The sequence below is a fragment of the Anolis carolinensis genome, chromosome 4 (assembly GCF_035594765.1).
Source record: "Anolis carolinensis isolate JA03-04 chromosome 4, rAnoCar3.1.pri, whole genome shotgun sequence".
Classification (NCBI taxonomy): domain Eukaryota; kingdom Metazoa; phylum Chordata; class Lepidosauria; order Squamata; family Dactyloidae; genus Anolis; species Anolis carolinensis.
Genome location: NC_085844.1, coordinates 70,001,851 through 70,020,440, shown reverse-complemented (window position 1 = coordinate 70,020,440; position 18,590 = coordinate 70,001,851). Strand labels below are relative to the sequence as shown.

The 18,590-nt window shown below is 36.8% G+C and overlaps 1 protein-coding gene across 1 annotated transcript in view; it reads right to left on the bottom strand.

Moving 5' to 3' along the window:
- Positions 1 to 18,590, bottom strand: part of znf407 (zinc finger protein 407) — a 394,840-nt gene that overhangs the window by 231,492 nt on the left and 144,758 nt on the right. The window contains exon 4 of the mRNA XM_062980599.1: positions 13,116 to 13,190. Coding sequence (XP_062836669.1) covers positions 13,116 to 13,190 — 75 coding nt within the window. The remainder of the gene's footprint in view (positions 1 to 13,115; positions 13,191 to 18,590) is intronic.

Genomic DNA, 18,590 nt, shown 5'->3' with positions numbered 1-18,590 from the left:
ACCTGTCTGTATTTAATTCTACCACTTAATATTTGCCCTTATGCTGTAAAGTTTATCTTTGTTTTTCATACTGTATTTTAGTCATTTTAAATGGCAGTACCCAGCTAACCTTAGTTATAGGGCAACAGAGAAATACCAAGGATAAACAAGAAAGTATCCTTTGGAAACTCCCTGATTCCCTGAGATTTAACATGCATGTTTGGCCTTTTTATGTTTCCCCTTCATACTCTGGATCATATTGTTGAAAATAAATATGGAGCAAGCCCTTTGGGTTGGGTTCTGGGACCCCTATAAATCCCATAATCTGTGGATGCTCAAGCCCAATCATTGGGTGGTAAAATGTTGTCACTTATATTAATGACAATAATAAGGTGTGTGTTTTGAAATAATTTTTTAAATATTTTCAATCTATGGAGCCCCCGGTAGCACAGCAGGTTAAATCGCTGAGCTGCTGAACTTGCTGACCGAAAGGTCGGCAGTTTAAATCTGGGGAGCATGGAGAGTTCCTGCTGTTAGCTTCAGTTTTTGCCAACCTAGCAGTTTGAAAACATGCAAATGTGAGTAGTTCAATAGGTGGGAAGGTAATGGCGCTCCATGTAGTCATGCCGGCCACATGACCTTGGAGGTGTCTATGATCAACATCGGCTCTTAGAAATGGAGATGTGCACCAACCCGCAGAGTTGGACACAACTAGACTTAATTTCTGGGGCAAACCTATACCTTTACCTTATGGATGATTGAATAAGTGGATGCAAAATCTGTGGATATGGAGGGCCAATTATATTAAGGAATTTACTTTTCTTTGGGGAGAGGGGGGATTTTTTCTCCATACAGCAAATCACTTCAGTGGATAAATTTCTTTCTTTCAGAACTTATACAGTCAGTTGTTTTCCCTGTTATATTCTGATCTCATGTTTTAATATTTTGTTTGTGCTTAGCATTGCTAAATTCAAGGTGAAGCTTGACAGAAGACTTAGCCTGATCTGTACTGCTAAAATTATACAGTTTTAACAGACCTGGGAAGTGTGTGTGTGTAAGACACTGATAATTGAATTATAAAGTAAAAACCTATACATTTTGCATATTTTACTAGGAGTCAAACCTATAGCACACCTTGATCAATTTGTGTGATACACACTTTATTCCGGATTTCCACACTATACACTAAAGCCTACAAAGTACTCTTTTACATTTTCTCAAAATGTATGGAAAATATTTCATCTCTAAACTGTCAAAATATTATGGTGCTGTTTCTTTTACAATGTACTCAATAAATATGTTGTATTTTATATACACTGATCAAAGCAAAGAGTCGTGAGAGGACCCGTGACACCACACATTCTGAATCTATAAAAGTCACAAAGAACTATGCTATAAATTATTTCCCATAATATGATAATACAATAAGCGGGGGTGAGGGGGAACAGAAAAGAAGGAGGTGAAGAAGGGTTATGACTTCCTGAGGACTCTTTCCTTTTAAAATTCACATGCAAGGAGCAGATGATAAGCAGCACTGAGCCTTTTGTTATATGACCCAAGTTGGATCAAATGAAAGATTCTCATTTCAACTACAAAAGTAACTGCCTTTTATTTGTTTTACTGGAGAAGGCTCACATAAAATTCCATAGAAAGAAACATTCACTTTAAGAATCAATTCTGGCTAGAAAGTGAAATGTACTATATATATTCTTGTATAAATCTAGAAATTTTAGTAAAAAAATTAACATCATCTGTGTTGACCTATTCAGGGGGCAAAAAAAGAATTGTATTGGCAAAATATAAGACCACTGGCTTAGTCTGTCCTGGGAGAGCACAAAAGATGCACCGATCCCCTCTACAATCACCACAATGCTGCTTCTGACCTTTTTGAAAACCTAGGTAAGTGGTTCTCTAACTGTCGCTCCCCAGATGTTTTTGCCTTCAACTCCCAGAAATCCTAACAGCTGGTTAACTGGCTGGGATTTCTGGGAGTTGTAGGCCAAAACACCTGGGGACCCACAAGTTGAGAACCACTGACCTAGGTGGGAAAAAAGTAGCAGTGAGCTGTGCTGGCTGCCCCCCTCTCCATAGCATGATCCTTGGATTATCTACAAATCATGTCAGAATCCATTATTTTAGACCTAAACCCTACCCTTAATTTATACATAAATTGGACTTATACATGAGCATATTGATAATTTTACAAGCATCATAGCCCAAATGTAGAAGAGCATTCAAATTCATCTCGCAAATTCTCAAAAAGGTAAAATACTTATATTATGCCATTCAAGATACTCAGGGTTGTTTAAATGATTTACTCTCCATCTCTTTTAGCACAACAAACATGTGGTGTTGGTTTGGTCAACAGATAGAAACTAGATAAAGTCATCAGATGGCTTAATTTATCACAGCTGAAGATACGGCTTTTAAGAGGAAAAAACATCTTCATGGAGCAAAAATATTTGATTTTTGGCACATACTCTATGACACCTAGTGTGTTATAGCGATGTGGTAAGACCATGATTCTTGGGACACTGGGTGATCTTGGACAAGATACACTCTCTGGCTCAGAGAGAGGCAGTGGCAACCCCACTCTGAACGCATCATGCAAAGAAACCTCATGATAACATCACTTTAGGATCATCTTAGCTCAGAAGTGACTTCAAGACACACAAGAACAACAAACATCTTAAAGGATCATGCCAACTGTGAGAGAGCACAAAGGAAATGTGTCTTCTTCAATTATGCTAACTGTGATCAATATATGTATCGTTTTTAAAAGCAAGTAGAAAACGTGACATTTTAAAACGGTAGTATAGTACAATAAAAGACATAGCAGTTTTTAGTAATCCTATGCTTTTTTACACAGAAGTAAGCTCGATTGTGTTGAATGGATCTCACTTCTAGGAACTGTACATACAATTATAATGCAAATTAATAAACAAATAGATGACAGCTCTACGTTAACTTTTAAAATCTACATTTATTAATTTTGCTTTGGAAAGGTTTATACAAAGGTGCTTTTTCCATACAAACACCATGATTTTTTTTAGATATGATTTTAGATATGAATATGATTTGAAACCTGGAGGGATAGCTAGTCATGCCGTGGATATCCCATGGTGCACCTACTGTTTAATTTCCTAAGGGAAGCATTCTACAGATACAGTGGCAGCTTTTCTTTCCCTTTTATTAACACACTCTGAGATATCTACAACTAAATTTACCAGGGATGGTAGTGACTGTTGTAGCTCACCTGTAATGGCAACTCTGCTTCAGAGACTCTGGGCATACCGCTGGCACACAGTCACATATCAACCAGCAGCAAGTTAGAATACAAGCTCTTATGTCAACAGTGTACACTCAGTCATTTCAAAGTGATATCATAGCATTCTAACAGACATCCTCAAAGAAATAACAAGTCTCTGCAGTTTGTAGAAATTAAACAATTGTTTATTTAATCACATCTGTTTCCAGTTGCCTTTCAGCATGTATTCCTTATTGCTTAAAAAAGAAAATACTTTACTGTGATACTTATGTCTGAATACAGAACTAATTATCCCCTTTATTTTGTCTATAGAGCTCACTTTTAAACTGTGTCCTATGATTTCAAGATCATATTTATTTTGACCTTTGCCTCACTACCAAAGGAACATCTACACTGACCATTTAGATCAGTGTGAAACTGGCAGAGAAGGAAGTGATTTCACTGTGCATATGATTATGTGTGACGTCCTGAAACTGGTTTGAGACCTTGGATGGTGCTTATATGCATGGGGAGGCATATAATTGTGGATTGACAACTGTGAAGGAAGTGGTTTTTTTCTCCCTCCACCTGCCACAATGCAGATGTGTGGATTTCTGGAGCGCCATAGAATCTGGTTTACACTTTGCTTGTCCCAGTTTAAAGCCATTAATGTACATTGCCGTACACATTCGTGGTGTGCATTAAGTGGTCAATGTAGGTATGCCTCAAGAGGCAAATTCTAAGGATTAAATCGCAGAAGCTGATTTCAAGACATCTCCAGAAGAAAGCATTGAGGATGATTGAGCACAAATAATTGTCATGGGAGAGGTTCTGCTTTATGGCAGCTCCTACACTATGGAACGTCCTTCCTACAAAGGTTAGACTGCTGCCTTCCTCATTATTCTTTCATAAGTAGCTGAGGATCTTTTAGATTTGGCAGGTCTTTGAATGCTGACTTTCATGTGCCATGCAGTTTATATCTTTTTAATAGTGTACTTTAACTACTTGTAAGTTTATTTATAGTTTAATTATATTTTAAACTTTTGTATGATGTTGATTCAGTAGCTTTGGGCACTCAAAGCGGCTTTGAGTCTCCTTTGTGGAGATAGAGCGGGCTATAAATAAATATAATAATAGCTATTATTATTATTATTATTATTATTATTATTATTATTATTATTATTATTATTATTGCTTTAGCTGTATCAACATTTGAAAACTGCCTTGGGTTCCACACTGGGAAAACTCCGGATATAAATAATAACAACATTATCCTCGTTCTTTAGTTCTCCTCCTCCTCTTTCTTCACCTAAGAAATACAACTATATTGCAAACTTTACCAAGATAATGACAGCCATCACCATAGTCATGGAAAACTATCTATCCTGCTAAGTGATAGTTCACTCTAAATTCCCTCTTCCATGTAACACAGCTGTATTTGTGTTGATCATTCATTATATTTAATAAATGCAAAATCATCAGTTGGACTAAGATAGCACTTCCTAATTTGGGGGGGAGGGGGTTGCGCAAAATTTACAATAAATTAATATTGTGGCTCTCCTTGAGCTGTTCTGCACTAACAATGGAGCACATTGTTTTACACAATAGCATGTGAAGCATCTCATGTTCCAGTCAATGACATACACAAGCAGTTTACAGAAATATCACTGACAGTGAGTTACCAAATGTCTAATGCCCTTGAACACAGAGGATAATGTGCCAGTTTTGAGATACATGCAAGCTGACAATACATCAGTATCACAGTTGTAACAATTTGAAGCAAAATACCTTAGAGGACTTCTTTTGTTTGGGGAAAAAAACCTCATGTTTTTTATGACAAATTGCAGTGGATGGTGATCAGAACATGTTTTATAAGCATTGCACTTTCTGCTGCTATGCAAAACATTAAAAAATTTCCCTTATGAATCTCTTTAGTTTAATTGCATTAAAATGTGATAAATTTGCTTTCAGCCAACTACTGTGATGAACCTTGGCCTATGAAATCAAGGCATGATGATCAACTAAAATAAGGTAGGTGTCACAGGAATGTCTGTAATAGCCCCTATCTGTTATGAACAAAATCACTAGAGAAATATAGAACCAAGACATTCAAAATAGATAAAATATTTTATTGTACATTCCTATGTTTCCCACCTTATATCATGTTTCATCACACAGGCAACTTAAGACAAGAAGCTGTTTGCAGCATACATTATTAATTGATGTAGCCTTTTGAACTTATTTCAATATTCTGTTTTTGATGATAGTCAGGATGACAACATTTTTTGGTCCATCAAACTCTGTAGTACAATTACATGAATTTACTTTTAATAAATTACCATCTTTGCATATATCAGTCAAACCACGAAGGCTAAAGACTTGAAAACAAAATGCATTATTAATTTAATTGTCACAGACTATTTAGATAAATTCTGTTAGTATTTGCTATCATTTGAAATGTATGTTTCATAATGAGAGCTACCAAGAAGAAGCTTGGTTTGAGTGTGTGGTCATTTGTGAGTGAGAATATCACCTTTTTCTCTCAGAAACAAAGGATAAAGTTTCAGATTTCTGTCTTTCTACTTAGCGTTCAACCATTTCCCCTCATCTCACATTTGCATGTCTTGTTCATAGATATAACGTACAAGCATCAATGTATGAGGAGGACCTAGTTTTATTTTTGCTATCTGGCCATTAAAATAAAATACAATCGATGAAGTTCCTTAAAAGATTGAGTGTGAACTCAGTTGGTTTAGGCAAGTCACTTGCTGCTTCACTCTCTCATCTCCAATATGAGGATAATATTGACTTTGGTTATGTATAACAATTAGGGAATTAATTTAATCCATTTGGTTAACTGAAAAAGGACTAGGGATGTAGCAAAAGATAGCATGCTTTTAATCTCTTGTGTCTATGAGTATATCTACACGGCCATGTATCCAGCGGTGGACAGGAATTGGCCTCCTGATATCAACATGATGCATGGGCCCTTCTCTAAATGTATGGAGCACATCATGGGGACAGTTGGGCTGATACTGAACCAGAATTGGCCACCCTGCTTTCCCCATGCTCCATACTGTGGGGACGGGGATGGCATCTACTGCAGTGATCCTGTCACCATTTTTACAGTGGCCACGGAGCGCAAACTGTCAGGAACTTCCAACATTCAAATTGGCAAAAGCTGCAACGACAGAGAACTTACATTTATTTTCCATGTAACATTGAGTTGGGCAACATTTAAGCCAGTGGTCCCCAAACTAAGGCCCGGGGGCCGGATGCGGCCCTCCAAGGTCATTTACCTGGCCCGCACCCTCAGTTTTATAATATTTTTATATCATTTTAAATAAAATAATATATTGTATATACATATAATATTGATAATATTATAATGTTATACAATATAATACTAATAATAATACCATATAATAATATTAATTATATGTTATATATTACATATAATATTACAGTATAGTGGTATAGTTCAATATAGTAATATATAATGCTAATATTGTGCTATGCTAATAATATAATACATTGTATGTACATACAGCTGCTCTAAGTCTCCTTTGGGGTGAGAAGGGCGGGATATAAATGTAATAAATAAATGTAGTAAATGAATAAATAAATAATTTTAGACTTAGGCTCGCCCACAGTCTGAAATGACTTGAAGGCACACAACGACAACCCTAATTAACTTGACTATCTCATTGACCAGAAGCAGGCCCACACTTCCCATTGAAATCCTGATAGGTTTATGTTGGTTACAATTGTTTTCATTTTTAAATATTGTATTGTTTTTTCATTGTTGTTGTTGTTTTGCACTACAAATAAGACATGTGCAGTGTGCATAGGAATTTGTTCGTTTTTTTTTTCCAAATGATAATTCGGCCCCTCCACAGTCTGAAGGATTGTGGACCGGCCCTTTGCTTTAAAAGTTTGAGGACCCCTGATTTAAGCTGTCAAAGTCTGCATTCAGCTGGTCTGAGTTTCTTTTTCTGCTGTGTAACTTTGTTAGTAAACCTCTCAAAATGTCAGGTTTTCTATCATTCGTCCTACCATCCCAAATTGCCACAATGTTGAATCCCTCACCACATTTTTATTTAGGGTATACTATGTAATTTAGCTTTGCCTTTTTCACACTTTCTCCAATTACATGGCAAATACCAACATAAGTGAGATAGAGGGTTTTTTTTTGGGGGGGGGGGTGACTTTTTAAAATGTCTGGATAGGGAAATGGTGCAGTTGTCCTCCTGAGATAGCACTGGTACTTGCTCTTCTCTGTGGAATGACCCTTGACTCATATAAAGTCATATACAAATCCATAATTCTGGCCCCAAAACCTGCCCTCAACTTATATATGAAGTCAACTTATACATGAAGTCGACTTATGTATATACAGTGTGTCTCCATGTAGTGCAGAGGGCATGCTGATCTGTAGAAAATGAACAACATAATAAGTACCAAAATAAGCAACATTTGCAGTGATAGTTAAATCTTTTGTACTCTTTAAAATGAAAGTGTTTTAACTATAGTGATACACATATTTTGGAACATTTTTTGAGATGGCAGCTTTGTATAAACTAATCATGAAGCTAAACCTGAGTAAGTCTGGGTGTTTGTTTCCTAATTTTACAGTTCTTACGTGGCATTAGTTAACTGTTTATTTGAGCCAATCACAAATTTGAGATAGAGACAAAGGGAAACGGGAGAAGGAAGCATTCTTTCTACTAGACTGTATTTCTTAAATTTAAGATATGCTAGCGGGAAATTAAACTGTGGCTGCAAACCTGCCACAACTATTCAGCTTTGAGGAATATTAAGAGGAAACGTGACTTTTAAAAAAAACGAGCACTATCAACAAGAAAGCTTCATTTTTTAAAAATGTTCTGTTTTGTTTAAGGAGAAAACAAAACCTCACACTTGTCATCGGCATCACAATGACTTCATGCTAATCTAGGTATGGTTTAAGAGCACAGAAGCTGGTGTTCGATCTTGTGCCTTTGATCGTAAGGCCACAGGGTTTTGAAATGCTGCAAAAAACAACTCACTAAGAGGCATCATAATCACACCATACAAGTTTGTGCTGACCGATTAACCAAAAAGCCTTGCAGGAACATGGGAGATAGACAGGAGAAACGAGAATCCACAAGGACTCGGGGGGGGGGGCATAATTCCGGTTCTGTACAGTAGAGATTAAAACACTCATTGTTTAATACATATATATTATAATATATATAGGGTGACAACTAAAAAATCATACCTCCTAGGCTCAGATAGCACATTTGAATATCTGTAGCATAATGCTTTATGATACACACAGTCACAAGGGTGGCATAAGTTACCTCTATGTAGTATTTATGATAATTTTACAATAACTGGCTGCATCTCAGTAGAACGATGTATTTCTAGAGACTGGAGATGGAATAAAACACTAGAAGAAAGTGCTGCACTGTGGCTTTCTGCTTCCAGACTGGCCAGTCTATTTAAAACATTTCCTTCTTTAGATGTAATCATCGAGGTTGTTTATTATGATGGATGAGATTATCACCACCACCACTACTTATTTATTTATTTTTATTTATTTACAACATTTGTACCCCGCCCTTCTCATCCGAGGGGACTCAGGGTGGCTTACAAAAATTGGCAAAATTTAATGCCCAAAAATGCAATCATAAAAACAGAACAATACACACAGAGCCATTAATAACATTGTTAAAACACATTATAAAAACCTTAAAAACGTATATATAATTAATTCCATTCGTCCAAGATCCTCATGCTTCATCCTTAAATCAGGCCATGTCAACTCTATCATTTACTCATCAAAAGCTTGGACACATAACCATGTTTTCACGGCCTTTCTGAATCCCAGCAGGGTAGGAGCCTGACGGATATCTCCAGGGAGGGTGTTCCACAGCCGCGGAGCCACCACCGAGAAGGCCCTGTCCCTCGTTCCCACCAGCCAAGCCTGTGAGGCAGGTGGGACTGAGAGCAGGGCCTCTCCAGATGATCTTAGTGATCTTACTGGTTTGTAGGAGAAGATACGTTCGGACAAGTAGATTTGGCCAGAACCGTTTAGGGCTTTGTAGGTCAAGACCAGCACTTTGAATTGGGCTCGGTAACATATCGGCAGCCAGTGGAGCTGGTTTAGCAGGGGGGTGTTTCGCTCCCTGTATGCCACCCCGGTTATTAATCTGGCTGCCGCCCGTTGTACTAATTGGAGCTTCCGGGCTGTCTTCAAAGGCAACCCCACGTAGAGCGCGTTGCAGTAATCCAAGCGGGATGTAACCAGAGCGTGGACCACCGTGGCCAAGTCAGACCTCCCAAGGAACGGGCGCAGCTGGTGCACAAGTCTGAGTTGTGCGAATGCTCCCTTGGCCACCGCCAAGACCTGTGGCTCCAGGCTCAACGTTGATTCCAGGAGAACACCCAGACTGCGAACCTGTGTCTTCAGGGGGAGTGCGACCCCATCCAACACAGGCTGTAACCCTATTCCCTGTTCAGCCTTGCGACTGACCAGGAGGACCTCTGTCTTGTCTGGATTCAATTTCAATTTGTTGGCCCTCATCCAGTCCGACACAGCGGCCAGACACCGGTTCAGGACCTGAACACCCTCCTTAGTGACAGGTGGAAAGAAGTGACAGCTGGACATCATCTGCATACAGATGACACCTCACCCCGAAACTCCGGATGATCTCTCCCAGCGGCTTCATGTATATGTTGAACAACATGGGGGACAGTACTGAACCCTGTGGGACCCCACAAGTCAATGGTTGTGGGGCAGAGCAGGTGTCCACTACACAACAATCTTATCTTGTCATTAGCAGGGTATTTTTCTTAGAGTTCTTAATAAAATAATTCCTAAAGTTCTCAAGAAAAGCTTAGAAGGGCTCATCTTCTTCAACCCTCCACATTGATAGCAAATTCTGGGGAAAATATTTTACTAATGACACAGTAGGCCTCCTTAAACGGGGGTTAAAACTATGTAGCTCTCCAGATGAACCCATCAGAACTCTTAAGGTCTTCTGGAGAGGCCCTTCTCTCTATCCAACCAGCTTCTAAGGCTCATTTTCTGGGAATAAGGACAAAGGCCTTTTAAATGGTTGTTCCCAGACTTTGGAACTTCATCCCACTATGGCACCATTCTTGCGCTACTTGAGCCAGCAAGCTATTATTATGCCATCAGACTTTTAGAAATTGCATAGGATGGATTCTTTTAACTACTGTTGAAGACACCTGGCTGGAATAATATAATTTTTATTAATTGTTAGTGAATGAAATCTGCATGAATTGCCATTTTGAAATGTTAAATCTGTTAAGTCACTGTTGGTTCAGGCAACTCCAGAGAAGAGAGGAGTTAATTCAAGGAATTAGAAAGGAATGGGCTTCATATCACATACAGGTCTGTTGAGTAAACAAGAAGTTCTGTAGCACAACAACAAAGGTACATTTCAGGCTAGCTAGATAAAGATATGACAATTGCAAACTGAATGAGAACAATGGCTTTACTGAAACTTTCTCACACATGCTCAGTGTGGCAACAGGGAGGGACAAGGGTAGGAGATGGGACTGGGAGGAGCAGGAGGTGGAATAGAAGGAGGAGTGTGGGAGAAGCGAGCAGTGTTAGAATGCAATGTGTGTCTGTTGAACATGTATAAAAGAGGATCCATTTTGTTAATGGGTGTGGCATTCTGGTATTACAGACCCCCCACCCCACCCCGGTGGGTTTTGCTTCTGCAGAAATAAAGCTCCTATGTTTATAATCTCCTCATTCATGATCCTAAATGGGAAACAAGGCCAGGAATATATTTAAAGAAAGGCCTGTCATTTTCACTGTGTGGTGAAATGAAGGACTATATGAAATGAAGGACCATTTTTTTCATGCTTCAAGTTTTAACTTTATACAGTGTTGAATTGCTTTTAAAATAACTTTTATATTTATAATTGATTGAGCATTTTGCATAGATCTAATCTGTATTGTTTTAAATATCCAGTTAGCCTTCTTGGGTTTCATTATTTAGAGAAGGGAAGGTTGTAAATTATAATATTATTATTATTTACCTTATTTAAACCCCGCCTTTCTCCCTGAGGATACTCAAGGCGGCTAACAATCACACACTGATCAGTTTAAAAGAAAGCGAAAACAAACATGAAAAAACAATTAAATAGTACAGTGTGTTTTAGGTTAAAATACAGTTAAATATGATAAATACAATTAAAATGCATTTTAAAACACACAATCCCCCTCCCCCCAAAGGAGGAGGAGGAGGAGGCGGGGCAGCAGAAGAGGAAGAATAGAAGTTTCACAAGTCAAAATGGTGAGGATTAATGGAAATTTCAACTGAACACCTCTGATTCACATATTATTCCTATCTTAAAACCATTCTTAATGATTGTTAGGAGAATGCTTTGTTGTTGTGTGTTTCAGCCCATTTCATATAAGTCAGTTCCATATATTACTCTGCTTTTCAGCTACTGGGACCATACTTTTTAAATCAGTAATTGTACAATGGAATAGGAGGTTGTGGTGAATATATACAGAAGCCTATTTGAAGAATAAGAATGAAGAACAAAGTTGAAACCCATGCAGCCGACTACCTGCTGAACAGATGAGTTTGGGGAAACTAAAAAGGCTTAGACTGTTGAAGAACCAGCAATATTTTCTGAAAATTCACCAGAGCAACTTCTTGTATCAAGTCTCTGACCTAACATTTTTCACTTCCACTGTGAAATCCTGGCAAATAGCATACACTTCTGTACTGTGTAATTCTCTAAGAAAAGACATCTGCAATACTCGGGTACTGCCACATTTCACACAGTTTTTAAAGAGATGGTATTGTTTTGTGATGAAAATATGGGGAAAAAACAAAAACAGTCTTATCACCCAACACAAAATATCACTTAGGGAGAAAACCAATGTATTTCAATGCCCATATTGTTTCTTTGAAACAAAGAAAGGTGTTTATTTAAAAATTCTTCTAGCTGATATTCATGTATTGTTTCTTTCAAAATTATTTTTTAAAATAAAAACTCTAATGACAATTAATGACAAAACAAAATTTAAGAGAAAAGATGGGAACTCTCCTGAGAGAACCAGTCATTAATGATGAAAATTATTCTACTGTACTCCAAGGGAAACAAAAGAGATTCTGAGAGTGAAAGCACTTCTATATGTGAAAATTGTGGCATGAGAAGTGATTTTTATAACAATGGTCACAGAATAGTGAAGGAATATACTCAACAAAACACTAAATCTTTAAAAGCTTCCAGAGATCAACTAGGAAACTGCAAACCAAGGGAAAAAATTATGGACAGAGTAAACTAGAAGAATCAAGAACAGACCAATCTCATCCAATTTTAACAATATTTGTAACCATATGTACAATATAAGCATTCTGGGTATTTTCTGTGTAAAATGCCCCACCAAAAAAATCTCCCAAATCCTAGATGTAAAAAAAATCAAACAAAATTAATCTTGTAACTGACTTTATACATATATTCTTGGGATATACGCATCAATTCACTGAGGATAACAGTTGAGTACAACCATTCTTGTCCTATAGACCTATTGGGCTGGTCACCCTAGGCTAGTCCACAGACTTGTCCCAGTATACATGATATCATGAAGAAGGATCACCATTTCCTCTATCCCTCATCCCTACTTGTATATATTTCATATCCGGAGAGGTTGCAGATGTGTGAATAAGTGTGAATAAGTGAAAAACAAGAACAGAACAGAGCATATTAAAAGCATTCACTTCTTCCACGTCCCGGTTTCTTTATATGCAAAACAAAAAATGGATACAGTTTTTGGGCATAACATTTTCAAAGCAGCATTAGCTTTATCGATATAACAGCAGAGTTGCAAAACAGTTGTACCATATTTTACCTTTCTTTTGGTGTACCAACTCCATGTTTCCCCAGCAAATGAGTATTTAAATGCTTCTTCATTACAAACGCCATCCTGAAAAGGAGAATTAAATTTTGTTGAATCTTTCCAGCTTTACAAAAATGAAATAAAAATTCAAAATAAGTAATCCCAAGGACAGAAATTTTGTGACGGTAAAACCTACACTCTTGGCATGTTGGGGAGGGGGGTTGGTTGTGTGAACCGCAACAGGTGACTCCATCATTGAAGATGACAACAAAATGACTGCCTATAAAATGTTTGTGCAGTGTTTCATCAGAAAGTTTTTTATATATATTACAAAATCCCCTGATTAGATATAACCACAAAACATTTTTCACAATCCCAACTTACATGTAATGTTTTAATATACCTACAAGGCTAAAATCCTATGCTAATGTATCCTTTGAACCTTACAATGTACATGCTCTTCAACAAGAGTTGCCATCATTATCTAATTCTACTGATGCTTTGAATCATGTATTTCATCAACCCATGATTCTAGCATGCCCTGTTGTTTCCGTTGCTGCTACATTTTTTTTGTAGTAACTGATTTTGTCAAACTCTCTGGTATTTCAGTTACAGCATTGTGGTCTAGTCTAATACAGGAGGAACTCCATGGGTGACAACATGAGTTTTCACACTGGATGACACCAAACCCTAGTGACACCACTGACTCTGGAAAGCAACCATATGATGTTGTAAAATTGTGACTATGTAAACTTTTAAAATATAAATGCACAAAAATAAATATTTGTAAGAAACATTAGGGGTGATATCCTATTCAATATCCTATGTGTTCCAGAATTAGCTTAAAGCAAAGGGATGAGGAATTTATGGTCATTCAGATATTGTTGGGCTGCAATTTCTATTATGGCTGACCATTGCCTATTCTGACGAAAATTAAGATGAGCTGCAGTCCTACAAGATATAGAGAACAAGTGTAGGACAAAAGGTGTCCTGTTTTTAACCTTTCTCCCTTGCTGCTATTGCACAGACATGACATCAAGTCATTGGGAGTAGGAGATGCACCCATGTCACAAATTTGAGGAATGCAAGCCTGCTTTAGCACATGCAAGGTGAGGCCCATGTGGGAAGACAGACAATGCAAAAATGCCAATTTTGGCTGTGCTTACATGCTGAGAGGCTGTACAGAGTGGGAGGAATGTATAAAAGAGACTTATTTCACTGGGAGCCTGACACTCATGGATAACTTTGGCATTTAAGCCACTTTTATTTCATATAATTTCAGAGTTATCCTGTTTATTCTTTTCAAAAAGATCAAATCTTCTGGAGAAGGCCTAATTGTTGCTGTGGAACAAAGTGGGGTGGGATCAGCTACTTTTAATCATTCATTGACGGCACAGACCTGGTCATTTAAAAGAAAAGAAAAAGTTATAACTAACATTATACCTTATATTAAATGCAAAGCACTTTATCTGTTTTAATGGTAGAGGCCCATACATTTACTAGTTAGCAATTATTCTCTTTATATTACCTATTACTAAATCTATCCAAGGATCATTCCTCTACATTCATTTAATTATGTCGTATGAATATTTCCACAATATAGATACTAGGCAGGAGCTTCAAACTAAAATGGCATCCTTGATAACCAAAACCAAACACATACACACACAACAAAAAAAGAAAGAAATTACTGCTCTTACTTTCAGTGTGAAAAGGGCTTGCAAACATTTTTGTTAATTATGTATTACAGCTGTCCTTCATAAAGTTAATTACTAATAGCTGAAAGGCACTGGAAGTCTATTTGCATATGTACATGAAAGGCATGACATATGCAAAAATATGATTTTAATTAGCATTCCATGATATGACGGGCTACAAATCAAGCTGGCATATTATAAGATTTTTAACATTAAATGCTGAATTCATTTGGACATGCTTCCACTAATGGACAGTGCAAAGACTGTGAAATACTGTAGCATTAAGGCATATATGAGCCACAAAAGCCAAGAAACAGTACTTTCCTATTACATATATGGTAATATCTAATCTCCACGTCTGATCTACTTTGGGCATATTCACATTATTACAGTAAATCTCTATTTTGTGTAGCCTTCAGGGAGTAGGGATATAACTCTGTATCTTTAAAATGATAGCGACTTCATTATTTTTATAAAAAGAAATACATTAGAATACCACTTATTCTTGTTTTTTTCACATTTGAGTGATACATATGGACAACATAGCATCTAGAATTCAGAATAATCTATTGCAGTATCTTCATGGTGACTATGCAAGTGTCACTAGAATTACTGTTCATAAAGAAAATGACTGTAGTGACATAAACTCTTCAGTCCTAATAAGAGTACAGGGCATTCCAAATTTACTGCCATTGCTTTAGGGCAAAACGCAGAACCGTCTTGTTGTGAGCATGCCCAACACATTTGAAATTAAGAAAGCTCTTGTTTTGTAACTCAGAAGCATCCTTCCTTGAGTTAGTTTTCTTAGAGAAAGACAAAATTAGGAAATGAATAATACGGATTTTATAATCCAGAAGGCAATATGTCTGAATTTATTTGTATACTGAACAATACCATGTCAATTGCACAATCTAATTAAAAATAAGGCAATACCTGTTCTTGAGTATTCCAGATATTTTTGAGATAGCTGAACCCTATTATCCCTTTATAGCATAGCTTATGGAAAGTGAAATATCTCTATCTAAAAAATGATAACAAAAAGTATGATGCGTGTAAATGAAACCTGTTTCCACATTTGTTCAAGTTTCAACAGTTTTCCTATTTTTCATTGTCTTCTTATACTCTTTCTTGTACACAACTAATCACTCACCAACAACTGGATTCTCTGTCATAACTTGAAACTAGATAGTGCTTTTTTTCCTGACTTTTTTCTTACTAAAATGTTGGCAGAAAAAATAAAGCTATTACAAAATATTATGATGCAACCTCAGCCATAGAAACCTTGTTCTTTTGGAGGTACAAAACTGAACTATTGTCTCCTTCAAACTTAACAATTTTCAATGCTGAGCTTGTTTGTCTGTATTTTAATAGCATTTAAAAGGGATGCAGCCACTCTGGACTATGGGATGGCTTCAAAAATAAATAAATGAAGAAATAGTTTGAGGGACCTAGAATCAGTCTTAGGAGGCATTACCAATTATCTCTATATGACAGACCTTTCTGTAATACAGAAATACAAAAGAGGAGATCTTCCACAAAAGCAGGAAATAACTATAAAGTGCCATTATTAAATATTGGGTAATTGTTGAGTTTTTTACCATTACATATAAACAATATAGTTTTCCTTGTTTATATTCATATTTTCCTAGGTGCTTGAGGTTTTACCCCTTCTCCTATGGCACAACAATAGAAGAGTACATTATGTATAATAGACAATTGTATGGGTTGGGTATACTTTATTCAATATGCTTGACATCAGAAATGTTGTGGATTTTTCAAATTGTGAAATACTTGTATCTGCATGTACATAGATAATGAGATATTTTGGAGATGTGACACAAATCTAAACATGAAATGTATTTATGTTTCATATACAACTTATTCATCTAGCCTGACTACCTGCTATCACTTCACTGATAGCATGCCGGCATAGTGAATGGGCTCATCATAGCAGGATTGAAAGGTTTTTCCATCAATAGAAGGATTTTGTTCATAGCGGAGAGGTAGCAAGCAGACAGTGGACACCCAATGATAGGAGCTACTGTATCACCAAAAGTGAGGGTCCTGCTTCAGTGCCAATTTGCTACGTTCATGAGATACTGTAAGTCCTTGATCACCTCCGGCTCTTAAAAGGAGGAAGGAAAAATTATTTGGAAAACCTGTTTGTTGACTCATAGCTTTAACAGGAAAAGTTAGTAAGTCATGTGTGCAAACACCACTGCTTACCCAAATATTGAACACGGAAAGAGAGTTCATAAACTTTAGGTAGTAACCTAATGAACTAAATTTAACAAAATTATTGGATAGTGTTTACCAATTCTAATCCTGGGGGGTCTTCAAAACTGAAGACCATTTAATGAACATATGGAAGTTTGCTCTGAAGCTTATATGTTTAGCAGCTTGTCAACAGATGGAGTCTGAATAGGTAATACAGAAGAATATAGCATATCCCTGCCTTTCCATGACAAGTATAAATGAGAGCAAACCTGTGAAGTAAGCAAATCTGGAGAATCACTACCTGAATTTCTGCATGAATTTGAGGAGGGTGGCTTTCTGTGATAGTACATTTTAATATATTTCCAACATAGTTTCCAATTGGAAACTTTTTGTCATTAGATCTTAAACATTCATGCATTTAGACAAGAGGATAGTGGGATAGGGATGGGGAAGAGGACCAAGTGTGTCCAAAACAACCACTATATATCTAAGATTCTATCATGTTGAGCAAGATTAATATTCAATGGGCTACCACTATTTTATTTGTAGTCGTTATTGTGGACAAACAATATAATGCAACCTTCCCTCCTGCTCCCTGATCACACAAGTACCTTTGCTGATGTCAGCATGTGGCACCCATAACAGCCAGGAGCTCTCCCATCTGCAGTGCCAAAACTCCAGAGCATTCCTCAACTTTCCTTAGCATAGGACTAAACCCGTTCAACCTTGTTTACCCCATGTTAAGAACCGGAAGTTCCTGGATATCATGAAACAGTCAGGAGGAACTTCTGGGTCACTTTGGGTTTTGTGACAGGTGTAGACAAGGCCTAGGTTTCTCTTATTAGATGCTAAGTTGAATTTAATCAAATAGACCCAGGCTTGAAAGCTCATCCTACACACATTGGGTTTTTTTTTTACAACAATATAGGAATACAACAACTTTCTTCTTATAACAATTTAGGTGATTACTTGACGCAAGTGACCTACAATTCATTTTAAGTTAGGGAAATTGTTAGTTCTTAGTTTCATAATCCAGTAGATGTTGCCAACTTGGGTTAGCAATGATTTGGATTCAACTCAAGACTCACAAAATCAGTAAGATTATCATCAAATTATGTGGAATTATCCAAACAGTGCCATCATTTATGTTATTGTGGTTCTTTCTACAGTATTATTTAACTGTTTGGAATTTCTGCCAGAGCATCTATGACTACAGGAATCACAATTGTTTTATTTTCCCAGAGGCAACGTATCTCAATTTTTAGGTTCCAATATTACATAACTTTTCCTATCTCTTTTTTTGATTCAGCTGTTCCAAGAGATTTCCATATCTAAAAACCCAAACTTTTTTTTACTCAACTACAGTTTTGTCTGGTATATTATGTTCTAATAGTTTATTTGTTTAAAATTTAATGTCTCTTGGGATTTTTACTTCACCATTTTCAAAAACTTTTCCATGCTTAAAGAAATTAAAGTATTTCAATTAGGGAAAGGAAAAAAGAGGAGGAGGAAATAGATATGATGACAATGTTTTTATCATGACCATAATCTTATCTAATATTTTCAATAACAG